The sequence below is a fragment of the Montipora capricornis genome, chromosome 1 (genome assembly GCF_036669925.1).
Source record: "Montipora capricornis isolate CH-2021 chromosome 1, ASM3666992v2, whole genome shotgun sequence".
NCBI classification, from domain to species: Eukaryota; Metazoa; Cnidaria; class Anthozoa; order Scleractinia; family Acroporidae; genus Montipora; species Montipora capricornis.
In genome coordinates this window covers 20,869,369-20,890,177 of record NC_090883.1, presented here as the reverse complement: position 1 = coordinate 20,890,177, position 20,809 = coordinate 20,869,369, and the positions used below count along the sequence as shown (strand labels likewise).

Genomic DNA, 20,809 nt, shown 5'->3' with positions numbered 1-20,809 from the left:
GGTTCAAGAACTTAAACATCTGAATAAGCATTGTTTTTGTTTTCTTTTGGGACCATTGCGAGACCCAAGAGAAACAGAAAACGACGCTTGTATAAAATTTGGGGGGAAAAAGAAAGAGTTTTACGGCATTTTCCAACTCGGTCAAGCTGTTCTGTGAGTCAACAGAGAGCTAACGAGAGTTTATAAAGGAAATTGCGGTTAGGAGTTATTTATTTACGCTCTAACCATGAAACCTAATTTTTCCTTGTTTGACTTAGCGTAAAATGGCTCAGGGGTTCGTTTTTTAAGAAACAAATTGTTATGTAGAAGAAAAAACGAGAAGAAATTCCACGTATACGGCAAACGTGAAAATACCTAGCTATTTTCACGTTAAAAATGCAAGACCAACCGGCAAAAAATGGGAAAATCGTGGTGACATGGTCACTTTGCTGTTCGTGTTTCACGTAAATGTAGGTAAATGTGACGCTAAATATCTCTTCGTTTTATTCAAATACTCATTTCGCGATTAGCGGTCTGCAATTTTCTAGGAATAATATTGGTAAAACATTTGTGGACATTTCGCAGAGAAAGATGGAAGCTCATTATTGGGTGCTCACGCCTTGTACATACTTTCAAATTGGTCACTTTGCGTCGTTATCAGTGCGAGAACAGCAAAGAAATGCAACAAAATTGAAACAGGACATGTTGCTCGTCAAACCTATTGTTACTGTGCTTTTCCATAATATTTACTGATTACGAACACTAAATGCAAACCTCTCCCAATTTGAAATTTATTTGCAGCTTTCAGGAGCGAGGAGCGAACTGAGATTTTATAAATATATATATTTCTTATTTTTACTTTTTTTATTTATTTTGTGGCGGGGAAAGGCTGTGAGGTACTCTTTAGCGTGTACCGTTTTTTGTGCCTTTATTCGCCCGGTGAATTACGTTATTTCCCACTGGACGCTGCCATTGCAAAAGCGACGGTTACAAAAAATTGAAAACAATCAATGACGTGGAAAGCTAAAATTTCATCCAAAATAATAATTATATTTATAAAAAAATTATATAAAAAGACTTAGTTGGACAGAATTCATTAAAGGAAACTTCTATTGTTTAAAGTTAATGAAAATATATCTTCAGGTATAAAGGAAATGAAACGAAGCAATCGTATGTGGGCTGAGTTTCAGTCGATCTCAATCTGACTCCGAGGGTTTTCTCTGGGTACTGCGGTTTTCCTCCCTCCTCAAAATTGACTCCCGACCTATTCCATCAGGCTGTGGTGCTGTGCACCGTGCTCATACATGGGTCGTGTTCAGGGGCCGAGTACAGCTCCTTCGGTCCGACCTTGTTGAGCTGCGCCCTTAGTAATTCAGTCTCCGACTGCGAGAAAGGGCGATTAGCAGGTCAGATATTGCTATCGTTATCGTTATTGTTATCGTTATCGTTATCGTTGTCGTTGTCGTTGTCGTTGTCGTTGTCGTTGTCGTTGTCGTTGTCGTTGTCGTTGTCGTTGTCGTTGTCGTTGTCGTTGTCGTTGTCGTTGTCGTTGTCGTTGTCGTTGTCGTTGTCGTTGTCGTTATCGTTATCGTTATTATTAATATTAAACTAAGTACTCTAGACAAGGCTTTCATTCTGTCGATGGTATATGGCACTAAAACCTATCCCTCTTTTTTACAGTCGCTCCAGTCGATAACATCATTTACATGTGACTAGATCAAAAAGTTAAAGAAGCAATTCCAAGAAGCGTTTCATGGAAAACCACACTATGCGTATTTACATTGACTTACCCTGTGATGCACATCCATAGATTTCAGTCCGTATACAAATTCGGTTGCTCCAAGTCAAAGGATAGATTCTTATGAACCTTGCATTGATGGGGTCAGGAAGAACACTGCTGGAGATAGCTTTCGCATCACGATTTCCAGTCATTTTCTAAGATATAAAGACGACAACAAATATATTATGATGACGTACGAAGATCTGCTATAATTTGACGTTAACTGCGAATACCCGAGGGCGTTGGGTAGATCATTTAAGCTAAAGAAGCCAAGCGTGAACCACGCTCAACAAAGTGTAAAAACATTTCCTTTTCTTATTTACCTTGTACTTGACACTAGCATTTGCGCCGTAGTTGTTAAAGTCAAGCCCATTGTTACCATATCGGAGATAAAAGGTTCTCACGAAGTCTGAAGACTCTGGTCTGCCTTGAAGCGCAATGTATTGGACCTGACGCACAACGCCCAGGTCAATCTGAAGATATTCCCCCTGTTGGGTAAACAACGTGAACATTGACAACGTTAACAGCAAAGCCAATTTGGTCAACAACCTAAGCAAATGCAAATTAATGATTCAGTACTGTATTTATGGTTCATAAATTAGAAAACGATGGGCTTATGCTAACGAGGCAAACAAATGTGTTTTATACTATTTTTGCCATGATCGTTCTTCTTCTCAAGTAGGTTTATTTCTACAACGCCTTAAAAAAAAGTAAAGTTGTTACCGAGCACTTTCAGTTGTAACGAGTACACCACTCTAACAGATCAGTGAAGTACTTAAAGGTAATACGAGCAACAAAAACGTCCAACTTGTCTCGCAACATTGCGGCGAAACTAGTTGAAAAGCGATGTTGCGCGTTTTACATCCCACGCACAACTTGTCTCGCAACAACAACAAAAAAGTGTGTTGCAAGTTTGTTGCTGCAGCGTGTTGCAGAAAGTAGAGGTCCGTTCTACTTTCTGCAACAAAATCAACGCTTTTTTTTTTCTTTTTTTTTTTTTGTGCGCCGAGACAGGTTGTGCGTGGGGTGTAAAACGCACACATCGCTTTGCAACTAGTTTTCGACTAGTTTCACAGCAATGTTGCGGAACAAGTTGGACGTCTTTGTTTCTCGTATTACCGTAGCTTAAGTGGAAGTCGTCGTCCAATGTGAAGGAATCGGGAATCCAGAGCGTGAATCCACAGATACGATACTTCACATGCAGGAAGCCAAGGAAGCTGCCAATAAAGCTGGGAGGAGTGACATGATCGTATTCACTCAGATTGAAGCTTCTTAATAAGACACTGTTGTAAGCCGTGAAGTAATGAGTTGCAACTGTCCAGCTTACAGGTACGTGTAATAAAGGCATGAACCAGGGTTTTAGCATTGTCAGCATATGGAAAGGTAATTCCTTATACAAGAGTCGATGCGAGTTGACTTCCCTAATTTCGCTTTTAGGAAGAAAGGAAAGGCATGCATCTTTTTTTTCTGTTCTGGATAGTATGATACCGTCGACTCCGATAAAAATTCGCGGCAATGTTGTAAGTGTAGCGATGTCTTTGACGGACAGGTGGCGCGCTTTTGACGTCTGTTAACAGACACGCGAATACCTTGAGGTCTTTCGTTTGACCTGGAAGACAACATTTTTATAATCCCCTCGATCCATTCTACATTGCAGACTGAAATTGCACGCAAAAAAACATTTTTTTTCCTTACTGAGTGTTAAGCCATAAACTAAGCTAAGCCTTGACGCAGTAGCCCCTTTTACATAACTGACTGAGTTGCATGCTCAGGCATCGACATCCACATCACAGCGATAACGTCTTATTCAATTTTCAGACGAGTTCCAAATATAACAAAACCAGAGCTGTTACCTAGACGTGACTACTTCAGCCTGGAGATGAACTAATACAAATGAATTACTATATCTCTCCCCTGTGGGTATGTAACTAAACTGAGTTATGGAGAGAAGATTACTTCGAGCCGGCGAAAATTTCGAGTAAAGAAGAGTCAATATATCAAGATGAGATTAAAATCAAACTTATTGCAAGAAATGGACATCGAGTTAAATGCCCAGCACTGGAGTCAGTTACGGGTCTACGGTGAGTCACTCACCGTTTTGTTATGTGCAGCACACCAAGCTCCAGTGGTTGAATTATCGTTTTCAAGCCGAAGACGTGCCTGGCTTGCACGAGATGAGACGTTGAAGCTACTTGAGGCAGTTATTTGATTATCACCAATGCTGCCGTCTTCCATTCCAAACGGAGAATTGCACTGACCGATACCTGAAAAAGTCCTTCGACTCACTATAATAATGATCTCAAGAGACCCAGTTCCCACTTAATTGACATGAATCCAAGTTAAACTACATTACCTTTATCTTCCTTTTTTCATATAATCATACCAAAGAGCGCATGTGGGCCCTAACTTGTGATCTCAAGCAGCATATTATAACACTAGTGCTATAAGCAGCAAATATTGATAATTTGAAGCCTCAACCCTCTCTGCCTTTTTCATGTAAGAGACATCTTATGATTAATTTTTTGAAAGAAGTATCTTAAGCTGTCTGAAAACCTTCATCAATAGCTTTTGAGGATTCAATTGTGGCAAATTTCAACGATAAATGCGCATGTCAAAACAGACACCTTTTTGTTTTAGTTCATCATTTCTCTTCACCACAAACAACATAAGGGTATCAACTTCAAATATTTAATCAACTGAACCATAAAAGTTGAAAGACGACTATTGAATAAGAACTAGAGATGGTCAGTGATCGATTTAGCTAAAAAATCTAACTTCACTGCAGTTAACATTTTATGTCACTAAGCAGACAATAATGGACCTCTTAAGTTTAGCTTGTACGTTTTGTTTTCCCATTTCAGACCACGTGATGTTCCCAAGGGAATTCTTCTTTGTTTTTTCATAAGTTATGCATACATATGCACGTGTATAAGACGACTTTTGAAAGAAACTGTTCCTTAGAGTAACATAACGTGGTCTGAATTGGGAAAGCAAAACGTACAAGCTGAAGAGGTCCATTGCTAAATGACAATGAAAACGAGGGCCGTAGTGGTTAGCGCGCTGTAACTCGGCGAGAGCATAGGCCCTTGTCTTTTGGAACTTGGGATTTCTGGAATTCCAAACATCCCAAGCCTTTAGCAGATAACATTGTGTTTAGACCAACAACTCAATTTAGCATTCATGGTGGATAGTCAGGTTAATTCCTCTTCTTACCTAATTTTCTCTTACAGATGTAGCCTCGAAAATCATAGCAAAACGATATACTCCATGTTCCATTCAAAGTATTGGGATCAATAACTGTACAATCAAAGATCAGTGCAGATGAACCTCCCATTGGTGGTTGGTTTGCCGCCCAATTCTTATACTTGACAACCGACTTATCACTCCATTCATATCGTCCCTCTACTTTGCGGTCATTCAACCCAAGCCACACTGGTCTGGAGACTCTCATGTCCCTCAACTGCTGCAGGATAAACGCCTGTTCTGTTTCGCTGGTAACGCTGAGGAGTTCGGTGGAGCGATTGTAAGACATGCAGATATTCTCTGCGCCTCGCCAATCTTTGTACAGTGCTCCATGAACATTAAACTTGTAACAGAAATCTCCAAAATTCCTCCAGGCAACAGGACAAATGTTTCGGCCTTAAAATGAATACAATGATGCACCAGCGATTATCTCACTAATTTAAGATACATTTTTATATTCATAACATTGACTCCAAAGTTTAGTATAAATATTGTCAAGTGAACGTTCAACAATAAAGGCGTTGCTGCAACTATGGAGTACAAAAAAACGAAAAGAGATGCTTTATGTTTAAACGTAAACTGCCCGTCGAAGTCAATGTTGGGGATCCCACATCCTAAAACAATGATATACATGCACGCAGAGGCATAATCCGTCTTATTATCAATCGTCCAATTCAGGAGCAATTATTATCAATCGTTCAATTCAGAAGCAATTTACCTTCTACTGCACGGCCTACATGCATGACTTGAGTTCACGATATGCTCGACTCGATAGCAAACATATTTTATTTATGAAATCAATGTTCTTAGTATATACTAAAACTATGGATAGCGTTGAGGGCGCTCTCTGGTTTGAAATTCAAACTCCAAATAGCCTTTGCCATTCATCTTCGAGCAGCTCGCACGGGGTTTGTCTCCGTAAATATAATAATCGTTCCAGGAATAAATGAATTGAAAACATCTTTTTTTGCGCTGTATTATATCACTGTTTTAGTATATTCTTAAACAACTATTCACCTGAGTGACAGTGGCTGGTGGTCATGGTGGATATTTAATTACCTCACCACTTAGCGGTTTGGTAAATATCCACCACTAGCCACCTCCACTTCGGTAAATAGTTGTTAAGAGCAGGTCTCTGAGAAAGTCATGCAAAGTTGGAAATGGAAATCTTGAATTCCCCCTTCATTTTTTGTGTGGAGATATGTTACCTGGGAGGATGTACAAGAACAAACATATTTGGGTCAGCTGTGTTACCGTTGCCATGGTAACCGTTAGTAATCATGACAGACACAAGCCCATGTTTTGACCCTCAAAATGGGTAACATATTTGTGTCTACGTCTCGCATAGATGTGAGTCAGTTGTAATGAAATTCCACCACATAGGAGACCTATGCCTCTAATTACTAAACTTTTATGAACAAGGAAAAAAAAATTGCCTTTACTATGTTAGGTCTCGGTCATTTCGAAAAACGACAAAAAAACCAGGAAATCTTTTTTTGCATTTTCTCCCAAAGTATTTTTTTTTTCGTAACTGAATTTGCAACAGAGGTTATGCGGCTATTATAGTTCTTAAATATTAGAAAACTAACTTGGAGAAAGTCATATTTTGACAACACGTGATAAATAAATTTGATGGAAATTGTAACAAAACCTAAATTAAGTCATTTTTTCACCTATTTTTTTCGCTAACAAAATGTTCTAAAGCAAGCCGTCAAACTCTCAAAGTATTTATTATTCAGGGGCACCCAACGACCAATTTGTTGTAAAATGTATTATTATACCCCAGTTAATGAAAATTAATGTTATTAAGGCATTTTCAGGTGTTGTTCAGTGTCGCTGGGAAAACATTATCTGTTCCTTTTTCCCAGCAAGACGCACAAGAAATTTCCCAGCCAGCTAGATAAAATTGGTTGGTTTCCCAGCCAGCTGATCAAAATTATTTCCCAACCTGGAATTCCGCGCGCTTTCAGCGACAAAACCGGGACAAAACAGGTTTTTTTCCACAAGCGCAATCACTCTGACCAGCCGTGGTATGTTTGTGACTACTCTCTGGGAGAGAGAAGGGGTTCTTTTTTTTATTTTTTATTTTTATTTTTTATTTTTTTTAGTCGTTCTCAGTCTTCAGAGTTTCTACAGCCAGCTCGGGTGGAAATGCTAGAAAAAGTCAGTAATTCCTAGGCAAAACCTCTATCAATAACAAAATTTCCCAGCCAGCTCATCGAAACACCTGTATTTTTGCCAGCCAGCAAGATTCCTCTGGGGAACAGATAATGTGAGGAACAGATTCGTTGGGTGCCCCTGATTATTATCTTGTCTGTAAGCTAAATATGACTGTTGAAGTTTTAAATTGGCGACTATGATGAAATAGAAGTTAACGTTAAACATATCGCGTAATTCCTAGCAATTTTTAACACTTTAGCTGTGGCGTCCTCGCTCCCTTTTTCATGACCAAATCGATGGATTTGCCGAGTCAAATTAACATTCTTTTCCATCCAACATCGACTCAAGAAAAGTAAAACCATTGGTAATGATGAATTTGTCCGCATCCAGTTGACTTAACAGAACACTCAAGTGAAGCTATGATCTTCGCAGTTATAAGAGCAATTTTTGCAATTGCGTACAGAAGCCTGAAAAATTCAGGACTTCAACGGGATTTGAACCCGTGACCTCGCGATTCCGGTGCGACGCTCTAACCAACTGAGCTATGAAGCCACTGACGTTGGGAGCGGGTCATTAGTGGGTTCTAATGGTCCCGTGAGGAATGAATCAATGATGAAATGGTATATGAAATGAATCTTATGTGAACTGCGGATATGAAATCAAGTGAAGCTATGATCTTCGCAGTTATGAGAGCAATTTTTGCAATTTCGTAGAGAAGCCTGAAAAATTCAGGACTTTAACGGGGTTTGAACCTGTGACCTTGCGATTCCGGTGCGCGCGAGTTGCTCTCATAACTGCGAAGATCATAGCTTCACTTGATTTCATATCCGTAGTTTACATATGATTCATTTCATATACCATTTCATCATTGATTCATTCCTCACGGGACCATTAGAACCCACATATGACCAGCTTCCAACGTCAGTGGCTTCATAGCTCAGTTGGTTAGAGCGTCGCACCGGAATCGCGAGGTCACGGGTTAAATAATAACAATTGAATTGAATTGCATAACAATTGCACTGTTGTTGTTGCGGTAAGGAAAAGTAATCATTTCATATGCTATTGTTTAATTCTCCTCCCATCCTCAGCCGGGAAATCCATGCTTCCGGTTGAGTCTGTCGTTCCATGTCCGGTCTACGCGTCCGCGTGACAAACTTCATGGCTTCTCGACCAACGCTTTAAACCGTTAAATTTTAGCCCAACGCTTTGTTCTTGATGATCAGAGGTCTGTATTTTCTTAGTGAATTAATCGTGATGGATTCACAAGTTTTATTTTCTCGTTGGACCACATAGATGGCTTTCAGTGCACCACAATGTCACGCGTGTTATATTCGTGATGTATATTCGGCTTGAATGCACCATTATCTGGATCTGTGTTGTTTAACATATCTGTAACGTCCCACAGCCGTTGTTTTTGATGGGAGAGGACCGATTTTTAGGGCCTCTGCTAAATTTGGTTTAGAAAATAGAACGAACGAAGGGGAAACGGAAGCGATTAAAATGTACAAATTACAAAATCTTGCCGGCAAGGTAGGCATTTCCTTTAGTTGAATATTATCAAAGTAAGCTGATCTAAAGCTTCATAAATCGATGGAACTTACCCGATAGGATACCTAAAATATTTTCGGAGCTTAAACAATATCTCTAAATCATTTTGGAGAAAAGCAGTTTAAGTCTTAACTTGGTCAATTTTCAAATATTTCTAATTTTCATCAAATTTGTTTATCACCAGTGTCCAAACTATAATTTTCCCCCAACTAGTTTTCCAATATTTAGGGACTGTAATAACTGCATTAGCTCTCCTGCAAACGTGGTGACCGGGAAAAGAACACTTTGCTAGAAAATGGGAAAAAAGTTGTGCTCGTCTTTGCGGTTTTTCAAAATGGCCGACAGGTAACATAATAGAGCAAGTATTTTCTCCTTGTTCCTAGAAGTCAAAATACTTTCACGGCATCCTTTAGTAATTAGCTATAGAAGCATAGCCCTTCAAACTGGTGGAATCTCATTAGAATTGGCTCACATCTATCCGAGAAGTGGACACATGTATGTTAACTATTTGATAATAAAATTCCTGCTCAAAGGGTGTCATGATCAATGGCGGTTACCATGGCAACGATACGTCAGCTGCCCCTAATATGGCTGTTTTCGTTCATCCATCCAGACAACCTACATCCACACAGAAAATGAAGGGGATGTTAAAAACTTTCATTACCAACTTTGCTTGACTTTCTCAGAGAACTGCTCTTAAATATTTGAAGTACGGGTTGTAGATGAAAAGGAAAAAGCGATCCCCGGAATTATCTGGACAATATAAGAATTAATTGTGGCTTCATAGCTGAGTTGGTAGAGGGTTCGTCATGGGTTCGAATCGCGTTGATAGTACATGAATTCTTAATTTTCTCTTATAGACACCTGAAAAGTCATCAACGGGATTCAAACTCATGACCTCTGCGATGACAGTACAATGCTCTTCCAATCAATTTGTATTTCCGGTAACCACTTTTGTTTCATCAGCTGATGCAAGCAGCAGTTGAAGTATTTCGTGTGTGGCTTACGTGCGCGCGCTCAGGTGATCAGAAAATACATGCAAAACTTAGAAAGTACGATAAAGTCGACATACCCTGAACTTTCTCGCAGATGTAATAGTGCTCTGAGTCACAATAGTCGTCATTCCAAAATCCTGCTGACGCACCCGCGTACACTGCAACGCAGTCCTCCACCCCACCAAAATCATTCGGCTCCTCGGTTGCCCAATGAGTATAATTGACAAGGGAATTATCACTCTCCCACCTATAGACCCCTTCCACCGCTGAATCAGTTAATCCAATCCAACTTGTCTGATACAAAGTACAAAAATAAAATTGTACAGACAGTGAGCTGATATAGATTATATATTAATTTTATGTATCCAAATGTATATGGTTAATAGAAGTCGCGTTAAGTAATAGATGAAATATGATCAGGGAACCTTATGGGCATTTAAAACGACGCGCCGTAGGTGAGCCGTTTTAAATGCTCATAAGGGGCGAACGGAAAGGCGAATAGGAGAATGGAGGGAAAGATGTGTACGCAGAAACCTCATTCATGCTTTGACATACTTCAGAAACGACAGTATCCTCAACTAAGACGAGTTTTGACCTCCAACACAAAGTGTCTTTTTTTTTTTGCTTCTAAAATTACCGAACGACTTTTACTACTCACTTGCCAGTACATTTTTGATGTCTGTTTTATCGTAATAAAATGCTGCTTAGTCTCATCATCTATTGTCAATAGATGTCCTCCTGACTCTCGGCAATCTTTCTTGGCATCAATCCATTTCTTCTTTACGTCGCTAAACAAGTAACAGGAAGAGCCGTAGAAAACCCATCCAAAAGGACAAGCAATTGATCCTGGTAAAAAAAAATGTATAAACTGAAAATTACTCTGTAAAAGTGCTCGCTAGCGAAGACTCGGGGGCTCCCATTATAAGTCACTCGCTTTCGAACTTGGATTGCATTTTCTTCTCTCCCCAAGAGAAAGAGCCTATTGGCAAGCGATAAAAGCCAAATGCTGACACGGAACTCAGCTCCTAAGCGAATTGAATGAAACGTTCATTGCGACAACCTGCGACGAGGCCCTAGACAAGCATTTTCAATGTTTGAAAAAAAGTCTCTGGTAAATTATGTAGTGAACTGTTCGAATACATCGTGTCACTGTGTAACTTTCTTAGTAATGTAACGATACTTGGTTCTAAAGCATGTTAAATGTTATCAGCGGCATTGAAAAACGCTGGGAAGACAATCGATAAAATAAAGCTAGCGAAACAATGATAATACCTTACTGAGAGTGAGAAGACATGCGTGCGGCAAGTTTCACTATTATTTGAAAAACAAAGCATTTAGATGCATCCAAAATCGATCAAAGGCTCTACACTTTGTCGTAGTATTAACAGTCGTCAACCGCGCCCATCATGTCGCAAACTAAATCACTAATATTTAGCATTAAGAGTGTGAATCCTAAAGGAAACTTACGGTCTAGAAAACATTTCTCTGAATTACTGAAGCTTTTCCCCATGAATCCGAAAATAATGCCGTTTTGTCCATTTGCTTCTTAAAATGTGACAAGAGCACTTTTAAGTTGCCTTTTCGAAACTTGCAGAACGCCATCGTTGATATGACGTGTTGTAAACCAGGTGAGTAGTAACTGTAGGTTACATTTTATCGCCTTCCTGATTATAACAAAATTTCTACGCAAGTTACAATATACGCAATTTTAGATCTATTTAGACACATTTATCTCCGCCGATGGCCGCACTGCGCTTAAGTAGAAATGTACTTTACCTGCACGTCCATTGAAGCGATCTATTTAACTACAGAAATAAGAAAGCCACCCCCCCCCCCCCCCACCCCCCTCCCCCCTTTTACCTCTGTATTTACAGAGTTTCTGTAACCAACCGAATTTCAAGTGGTACAGTGTGTATCAGGCGGTTTTACTTTAAAAAATGATTAGTTCCGTTTCAGAAATTTTCTCTCAATCTTCATCATCGTTGTTATCCTCACCATCATCATGTTTATCCATTTTATCCTCGACAAGGACGTCTTGCATTGGTGGTAAGGGGATTGTATCAAACTTGTTAAAGTGTCATAGGTCGGAAAAAATTGGTGTGGGTGTATCAATGGGATTTAGGGGTGCTGCCATGCCATAATTGCGGTCATGTGGAATCTTCCATTTGACAGCATGTGGATTTTGCGGGATATCATCCTTTATAGAAGTATAGGAGGACACGTCACTATTTGCAGTACCACATACACCATTATCATTGCCTTTAGTGTTGCACATCTCAGTTTGAACCTCCACACTTTTTAGGGTAATGGGATCAAAACAACGTTAAATTTCCACATCATGCATTTCTGGGATTGCAGTAGGCATTTCCAGATCAATGCAGATTGGGGGTTCATTAGTGACTGGGTCATCTGAAGATACATTGTCCTCGATGTCTGCAGCAAGTAGTTCTGAAAGAGCCTAAAACAAAATTAAAATGCGAATATACAAGGTAATTCTTTTCACTTTACTACAACTTGAATGCCTTGAATTTGCCCAAGTTCATTTTGTCATTTCTTCCTGTTTTTTGGGTGACAAACTTGAAATAAAAAAACGGAAATTTCCGATTATAGGTCATTTGTAAGGTCGGCTAACTCGCTATTATTTTCCAAGTAACCCAGCGTAATATATTTTAAAACTGGGCGGATGTACACTGAAATTTGTCACGATGAAACCATTGTTTATACATCGGGTCGCGCGATCGATGTTTGCACACGCTTTGAACTGAGGGGACATGTAAGTGGGCAAGTTTATTTGATTCATAGTAAAAGAGAAGCAAATTGACAAGCACTAACTTATCGATGCCTTCGTCGCTGAAGGCGATGTTTGCATGATAACCGCGGCTTTTCGCTTCGGGGCCGTTGCTAAACAAGGATGGAATAGCATCATCCTAGATTTTTCTTTTGTTCACTTTGCCCAGAGATCTATCTAGAAACAGCTTGGCAAGAAATGATAGCTACAGACGTAGCTGTTTTCAAGTGGTGGCATATTCTTCCGTCTGATTCTGTCGAGCCATGCCTTCGCGCGATCGTCTTGTGCGATCCTGTGGTTAGTCACCGTGTACGTGTGTTCCCGTTTTTCTTTGTCTTCTTTGAATAATTATGGCAACCAGGTACACAACAGCTCACTATTTCACTTGAAATAATCAAAGTACAGTCGAACATACCGTCCAGATACAACGACAGATCGGAATTATAATTTAAGCAAAGTTGAAGAATGAAGAAGCGGATTTCACCACCACGAGCTACTGGCCACTGACCGCGGCTCACATTTTCTCCAAAATGCATTTTCGGTCGTCTTTCAGGTAAAATATTTAGTTCGAATGCAACGATATGGGAATGATGTCATCAAAACTTGAGAAATGAGACAGAATTTTACCCCGGAGTTCCCCTTTCAGTATCACTCTCCTCGCCTGTGTTTTCGTTGTTTACATCTATGCTTGACTATTGGTACGTTATAGCCTCATTTGCGTACACAAAAACAAAGATGGTGGAATCCGAACTTCAATGTAAAAATGTCGGTTTTTGAAGCGTTATTGTTGGCTATTTAGACACATTAAGCCTAAATGAATGGACAAGTATGACAACACAGTAAGAACGCTCGATTCAGAGAAAATTTTTTTTCGCTTTATGAAAGAATACCAACCGTATACACCAAAGTGCCGGTTAAAGGGAGCAGCCTTGCTCTCTGAGGACAATAGTTATGATCAAAGTTTCGTGTATTAGAAATGATTAGCGCTACGGATGTCCAAACTCTTTATTACGAGTATTTGGTATTAGAACACAGAGACTAGGAAATATTGTAAACAGCTTAACCGTGTCCACAGTTATCGCACAGGTCATTACAAAACCAAGTGACAAAATGATGGGGTGGGAGTAAAAGCCCAATTATTCTAGTCGGAATCACACCACACGGGGGAGGGAGCAGGAGGATTAAGAAAGAGGTGTTAGTTAAAATAATTTTGCATTTACCAGAGGTAGGAGGAAGAGTGCCAGTCTGAAAAGTAGGCAAAGGGACTCCTGCAACAAAAGATAATAAGCAACATTACTGAATCACATGGTTGAGGAAGTGCAGCTGCAAACCATAACCTGATCCTGGAACGTGTCCTAAAGCTAATCTTGAGCCCAAAGAACCCATGGACATCCTCCCACACATTGCCCAGTACAATCGTCGCCATCTTTATCATAGTCGTCATCGTCGCGTCGTCGTTATCATCATCATCATCATCGTCATCATCATCATCATAATCAGCACCATACGGCTATATCAATTCACTTTAAGTGAAAATATAGAGTCTTACCTCTTGGTCGTTCACAAATGTAACTTTTCTCTTTCTTGCAGCTGTCGTCATTCCACCGAGTGCGGTACAACTCAACACAATCCTCACCAGCGCGGTCATTGGGCTCATTTTTGTACCAGTTGCTATAGACAGATCTGTTGTAGGGCGTGCCATCGCTCCAGACAAACAAGCTTTCATTGCGGCGATCATTTAAACCGATCCAATAATGCTCATTGATGGCTTTGGACGACTTCTTAAAGATGAAGTCCATTTCTGACTTGTTGGAAACACTGACAAGGTCACCACCATAACTGAGACAGTAACTGCGAGCGTTGTCCCAGTTAAGACCACGCAAATTCAGCGATCTCACCCTGAACAAGTAGCAAGAGTTTCCGAAGCCATACCAGCCACTTGGGCATCCTACAACAAAACAACGAAGTAAATGAGAAGGAACAGAAGTGAGCTCAACTCCTGCTTGCATGCGTAGCGTGACATTATGAAATGACCGCACACCCTACCCGATATTTATAAAAGAATCGACTGAAAGAAACTCAAAGAAACAACAACCCGAATAAACAAACGGAAGAACAAAGAAAAGAACGGTTCAACGACGAATGGATGTTCACATTCACGATTATAACTGGCTTCCCAGTAAAATTTGGGAGATTTAAAAAGTAAAAATTCAGCTCCTTTTACCATGTAAGGGTAAACAGTACTTAGTAGTCCTATAAAGTAAGGTAATTGAAATAAAAGAGCAAATTTCTTTAAGTTAAAGTTCGCCACTTTTAAAAGAGCAAATAGTCCCTTTTCGATTTGAGCGGAGCTTCGCGCGCCTAAGTTGCGCGCGCGGAGCATCATGGGTAAGAAAATATGGTAACCCATCTATGCGAGAAATTTTGTCGTTTGGCAGCGTACGACCGTCCACCCCTCCATGTTTGCCAATGTGACCAGTATCACGTGATCGTATCACGGGCTCAAGTTTAGAACTCATAGAGGAGGCCATCCTCCAGCTGACACTCCGGCTGGTTAACAGCGTACATCTTTGATATTGGACATCCATGTCATGGTCAATAGATTTTTTGCATGGCAGGAACAATGAAAATGTTTTGCATTAGAAAGAATATTTGTTCCCATAGGAATCTATTGTTCATGCCATGCAACATGCTGCCGTGCAAAACCTCTATTGACAACTCTCAAAATAAGGTATCCGCTGACCAGTATCACGTGACCATATCACGGGATCAGGTTGGATCTCATCGAGGTCAGCTGACCAGGCCTGGTATTGGATTGGATCGGAGGCTCGAGCCACTTCAGGAAACCTAAACATAAGCGACGCGGCTACACGGCGATACCACGTCAACAAAAGCTCTTGACAGTCGACGCTTTTCGTGTTCAGGTAGAAAACGGTTTGGAAAATATCAGTTTTTCCCTGCATTTTTCGTTGGTTTCAATCCAGGTTTGACATGGTATCGCTGTGCTCAGGACCACACTAGGGGCTACGCAGTTATTCAAGTTGGTGGGATATAAACTTAAGCTGAGAGTTAATTTTTAATTGGCTTAGAGCTGCTTTTATGCTCTGTATTGCAATTTTTGGCATAACTCTTATCTTAAGATTTTAAATTTTGAATCTGATAAGGTTGCATGATGCCTGGACGGCCTATGACAGAAGAGCAGAAACGAAAGAAAGGAGAAAGAGAACGAGAACGACACAACAGTATGCAGGTAATATAAATATATTGGTTTTTCGGCCATTTCAACTTCAGTATAAATAAAGCGCACACGGCGGAAATGAACATAATGAACAAATTTCGCATTATGAAACATATACTGTACTTTGAAAACTTGAATTTTCTTATGTCGCAACATACATCATCAGAAGTGACGGTTAAACGATCTGCATCAACGTACAACGCGGAAAGATAAAAGAGAAGCACTGGTAACTATAGCTTATAGTAAAAGTTACAATCATAGCTTAATATTATTATATGGCAGTCAGTAGAGACAGTTTTTCACTGCCAACGTTTAAGTTCAATGTAGGATTTAAGTTCTGGATCAATAAAGTTCCTTTTACTTTACAATGAAGGTGACCTTCCATTCGCTAAAATCTCAAAATTGTCCCATTTGATGCTGTGACCAGTGGAAATGTCATAATCTGCAACAGAGGAGGTGTGACCAGCTGTCGTGCGAGTCTTGTTATGTTCCATCTTCGTGTCACACAATCTCCGTTTGGTTTTTCCAATGTAAGAAGCATCACAATCCCAACAGCTAGCTTTGTATATTATCCTAGATTGTTATGAACGAATAAAACAATCTTTGTAAGGAAATAGACATTTAATCAGTTGAGTATTTTTGAAAATTAAGATTAACAAAACCATAAAATTTTCTGACACAAGATTTGAGGCGTCGTTCGATGAAATCACTTCGTAAGCCTGAATAAGGTAATGCAATGACAACATCCTTCTTTGGTACAGTACTTACAGGTTCAGAAGATCTGTGTGAGTAACGTTTTCTTAAGATCAGAAAGAGATGCCTGTAATAAGGTAGTTGTGGAACAAATTCGTAACCAACGACAGGTCAAAGCACGTATTAATGAATTTTGTATTTTCTTGGAGTAAAAGAGCCCCACTTGGTATATAAACCAGTGAAAGTATTTTTCTTGAAGACAGATTTGAAAAAGGTGCCGTCACTGCGTTTGACACGAACATCAAAAAACGGAATCTTCTGATTCTCTTCGAATTCCATCGTGAAAGATATATTGGGATGCTTGCTGTTCAAGTATCGCAGGAAATCAGAAGCTTGGTTCTATTTTTGAAGAGGGAGAAAGCGTCATCGACATAACGAAACCAAACGAACGGTCCGCCAAATTTGTCGCTTTTCAACCCTCTCTCCTCAAAACTACACATAAAGATGTTTGATAAAACAGGACCAAGAGGAGAGCCCATAGCAACTTTATCGACCTGTTCATGGTAATCACTATCAAAAATGAAGTGGCTCTTCTTCGTTGCGAACTCACGCAGATTTTTGAGGACTGTCCGAGGTAAAAAAGGAGGATTAGAGAGAGATAATAGTCTATTGAGGCAAATTTCAACACAGGCGCCTTAAGCTCAGTGTGAGGGAAAGCCAACAAAACTGTAAGCATTTGCATGGGAATCCCAATAAAAGAACTGAGAGGATAATTTTACGAAACCATCATCAGTTGCTCCGTTCCAGTACAGCTCTAGTAAAATACCAAGGTTGAACGGGTTTGACCTAAAATCAGCAATCCGGAATCCGAAATAAGAACTTCAAGAAAGGCATATACTAATTTGCAAAACGAAATAAGACGAAACGAAATACAGAAATAATCCTAAACATCCATTAAAGCTAACCTTAATTAGGCCTAAACAAAAGTTTTTAGGCCTAATGCTAGCATTGGTAAGCGCTTTGTTTAGGCCTAAATACTGGGTTGGCAGTATGGCAATCCCAGTCGGAAAATGATTCGGATTTTTTTTGTTTTTGTTTTTTTCGTTGTTTTTCTTGGTACGGTCTTTGTGCATAGAGTCTTCTACGCGTATTTTCTTAGGATGGAGAGGGTAATGGAAGTCATTGAAACCCAAATGGCGTTGTGGTGGATCTTTAAACAAAACATATCTTTATGGAGCTCAAGAATGGAACGTTAATTGGATAAACAAGACAGGCGTTAAAAAAAGAAATATATGGACTCTTTAAAGCGACGAGTAATGGTCTTCGACAACAATTGCATTTTTCGCGTTGGATATCAAGTGAGCTTTGTTTCTAATATTTTACTAATTGGTGTTATGTACGACACTGAAATCAAATGGAAGATGTTTTATGGGTTTAACAAACATTTAAGGAATCGAACACCTTTATTACATCACAGTGTTTGCTGAAGTGGCATCTTAGTTGTCTGGCAATTTACATATATTTTGTACTCAACTCTGCACAGTCTTCAGGTAGAAAAAAAATGGAAATGTGACAGTGAAGAATTATTTGAATGAAAGCTTATTGTCTCTTTTGTGGTTCCTTATATATGGTCAAGGTTCTTTCGAAAAGGGTTTGATATGAACTGTCAAAAATTTACTTGCATATGCTTTGTGACACGGCTTATGTGTCTTGTTTGCATTCACGCAATTGAAATGGGAAGGGTCATTGCCTCTAATAGCAAATAAGTTGTTTGTTTCAATAAACATTTTGCTGTGAAAGGTTTTTGTGAGATTTCCAGCCTTTTTGAATTTTAATATTATGTTCTGTAATTTTCGAGCTTAACAAATTATCATACGTGGATTGAAATGTGATACGGGAGGATTCTTGTGGTAATGTACTGTAAGCAGCGCGTGCATAAATCAAGAAAATAAACATGTCTGTTGGAAGCGTGCTTGAGTTTCACCAAAATGAACCCCAAAATCAGCAAAAAATTGTGACGCTGATAAATAATAAAGCAGTTGCTATTTCCAAAACGATGGAATTATCTGGTGATAAATAACCTCGTCTGGGGGAGTAAATTCTTGACTTTGCAGAAACAATGGTCAGTCTAAAGAGTAGGGCGATTGTGATCTTTGTGTTGAATTCGAATATTTCTTGTCAAACTTGACAGAAAAAGAAAACTAACAAAACAAAAATCCGGTATCTTGCGATCATTTGACACAGATGCGAGAAAGCACGCCGCAGTAACTTGATTACGGCGCCCGCTGAAATCGATGTCACTTTCGATTTTGCGATTTACTTGTGCAGCTAAAAGTACAATAACAAAATCGAACGTAGCAAAAATCTCCCAAAATGTTTTTCGCTGATGGTAACTTTTTATATTCGCGGTTCAAAATTAATGTTGTTTTCATGTCGTAATTGTGTTGCTCATGGCAAAATATTTTATTCGCGATCGAGCGTCCTGAGAACTTCCTTCCGCTCTTCGCTCTTCATAAAAATTGTGTATCAATATTTATTTAGTTTTGCATCAATATTTGTTTTGCATAAAGGAAGCTAACAAAATCTGTACCTTTCTTAGTTCGAATTTTTGAGAGTTAAAATAGAGTTTTCGGTTCTATGCTTCTGTTACAAAGTGGTATATTATTTTAGGTCACCCATCCAGAAACTAACCTCGCTGAACAGACAGGGCTTTTAACTTTAGTGAACTTTTGTATTACAAAGCTGTCAGACGCTCAGAGTGCACGCTTAAACTTGTGGTGAAAAGAAGTTGAGAGGGAACTTGAAAATGATCAACATGTCTGCCCAGAAGCCAATGTTTCTCGATTCCTTTTTATTTTCTTCAATCTTTCTGGGTTTAGTACTTTGCTATTAACCACATGTCTTCTCAGGGAGCTATTTACCTAAGAATTCTACCATGGCACTACAATCATATACAATACCAAAACAATGTCGTGTACTATTAGTGCTACATATTACGCAAAGACAACTTGAATCTCTTGGAAGACAAAACGCAGCTCAGTTGACTACCACACGTACGCAATGCGTGCCTATTTTTTCTAAAGATGACAGGATTTTTTTCTTTCTGACAAATGATTGATAGGCTGGTAGCCAGGTTTTAACCTCAGAAAAAAGATCTGTTTCGTCGTATGAACGTGTGAGCCAAAGGTCCTGGCTAGAAAGGACTTCTGGGTGGCCCCCTTAAATGGTCTTAATGACCCCGACCTTGAAAAAAATGACTGGAACACTGCAGTTCAATACCACCCAACTCAGTTCCTTCGGTTTTTGAGTAACACGAACCGACTAGTTAGGCCTACGGTTAGCTTTATTGTTTCTGTATCATTTCGTTTCGTTTCGGTTCAAGTTTTTAGATCGGATTACGGATTTCTTATTCCCGCTTCACGATTTCCGTTCCGGATTCCGGATTCCGAATTCCGAATTCCGGCTTTAGGCAAACCCCTTTTTCATCGTTTTATCGATTCGTTTGGGACACTGACAGCAGCCTGACGTCGCTGGCAGCACTTCAATTGCGCGGGTAGCGGATTGAAATAAAAGAAAACCTTTGCCCTTGAATTCTACGGTGGAATTTTCACCGTGGGAACATTTTAACCAGGAATATTTGACTCCATTTCGTGGGCTCGTGAGAATTGAGTGTTCCGCCTTGGTGTATTACTATAACCGTTGACAACCGAGGAACTGATAATGGCTAAATTCGCGTCGAATCTGGAATAATAAAAACAGGAAGGAAGCAACCCACAATGGCAATAAGGTTAGGCTTTTTAATTGAAATTTTTTTCGTATAATTATCTTATCAGGTCTTTTATCGGGATCCCCATACCAATCCTAATACTTTTTGTTGGCTTCCCCTCACACTGAGCTTGGAGTGCCCGTGATTTCAATAGTTTCATTGAACGACACATTCGTAAATAGGGAGCAAACATCGGAAGAGAAATTTTCACACAGACTCTCTGAACCTGTAAGTACTGTACCAAAGAAGAATGTTGTCATTGTGATTACAAAGTGATTTCATCGAGCGACGCCTCAATCTTGTGTTAGAAAATTTTATGGTTTTGTCAATCTTAAAGTAATTCTCCAGAATACTCACCACTTTCCTTTCAAAGATCGTTTTAGTCGTTCACGTTTTACATTGGAACAACAAAACGGAGATTGTGTGACAAGAAGAGGGAACATTGAAAAGACTCTCACGACAGCTGGTTACACCTCCACTGTTGCAGATCATGTCATTTCCACTGGTCTTAACATCAAATGGGACAATTTTGAGATTTTAGCGATTGAAAGGTCTGACTTTCATTGCAAAATAAAAGACACTTTATTGATCCAGAATTTAGGCCCTGTTTACAAGCAGG

At 39.5% G+C, this 20,809-nt stretch overlaps 1 protein-coding gene and 1 non-coding gene across 2 annotated transcripts in view; both read right to left on the bottom strand.

The window, feature by feature from the left end:
- LOC138023453 (macrophage mannose receptor 1-like) overlaps positions 1-20,809 on the bottom strand; it is a 35,765-nt gene that overhangs the window by 9,106 nt on the left and 5,850 nt on the right. Inside the window, exons 2-9 of the mRNA XM_068870475.1 lie at positions 14,043-14,441; positions 13,714-13,761; positions 10,364-10,551; positions 9,783-9,999; positions 4,973-5,398; positions 3,854-4,023; positions 2,083-2,247; positions 1,770-1,914 (exon numbers count right to left, since the gene is read on the bottom strand). Of these exons, the coding sequence (XP_068726576.1) occupies positions 1,770-1,914; positions 2,083-2,247; positions 3,854-4,023; positions 4,973-5,398; positions 9,783-9,999; positions 10,364-10,551; positions 13,714-13,761; positions 14,043-14,441 (1,758 nt within the window). The remainder of the gene's footprint in view (positions 1-1,769; positions 1,915-2,082; positions 2,248-3,853; positions 4,024-4,972; positions 5,399-9,782; positions 10,000-10,363; positions 10,552-13,713; positions 13,762-14,042; positions 14,442-20,809) is intronic.
- On the bottom strand, positions 7,642-7,714 carry Trnas-gga (transfer RNA serine (anticodon GGA)). Its single transcript has one exon. It is a non-coding gene; the product is annotated as a tRNA-Ser (tRNA).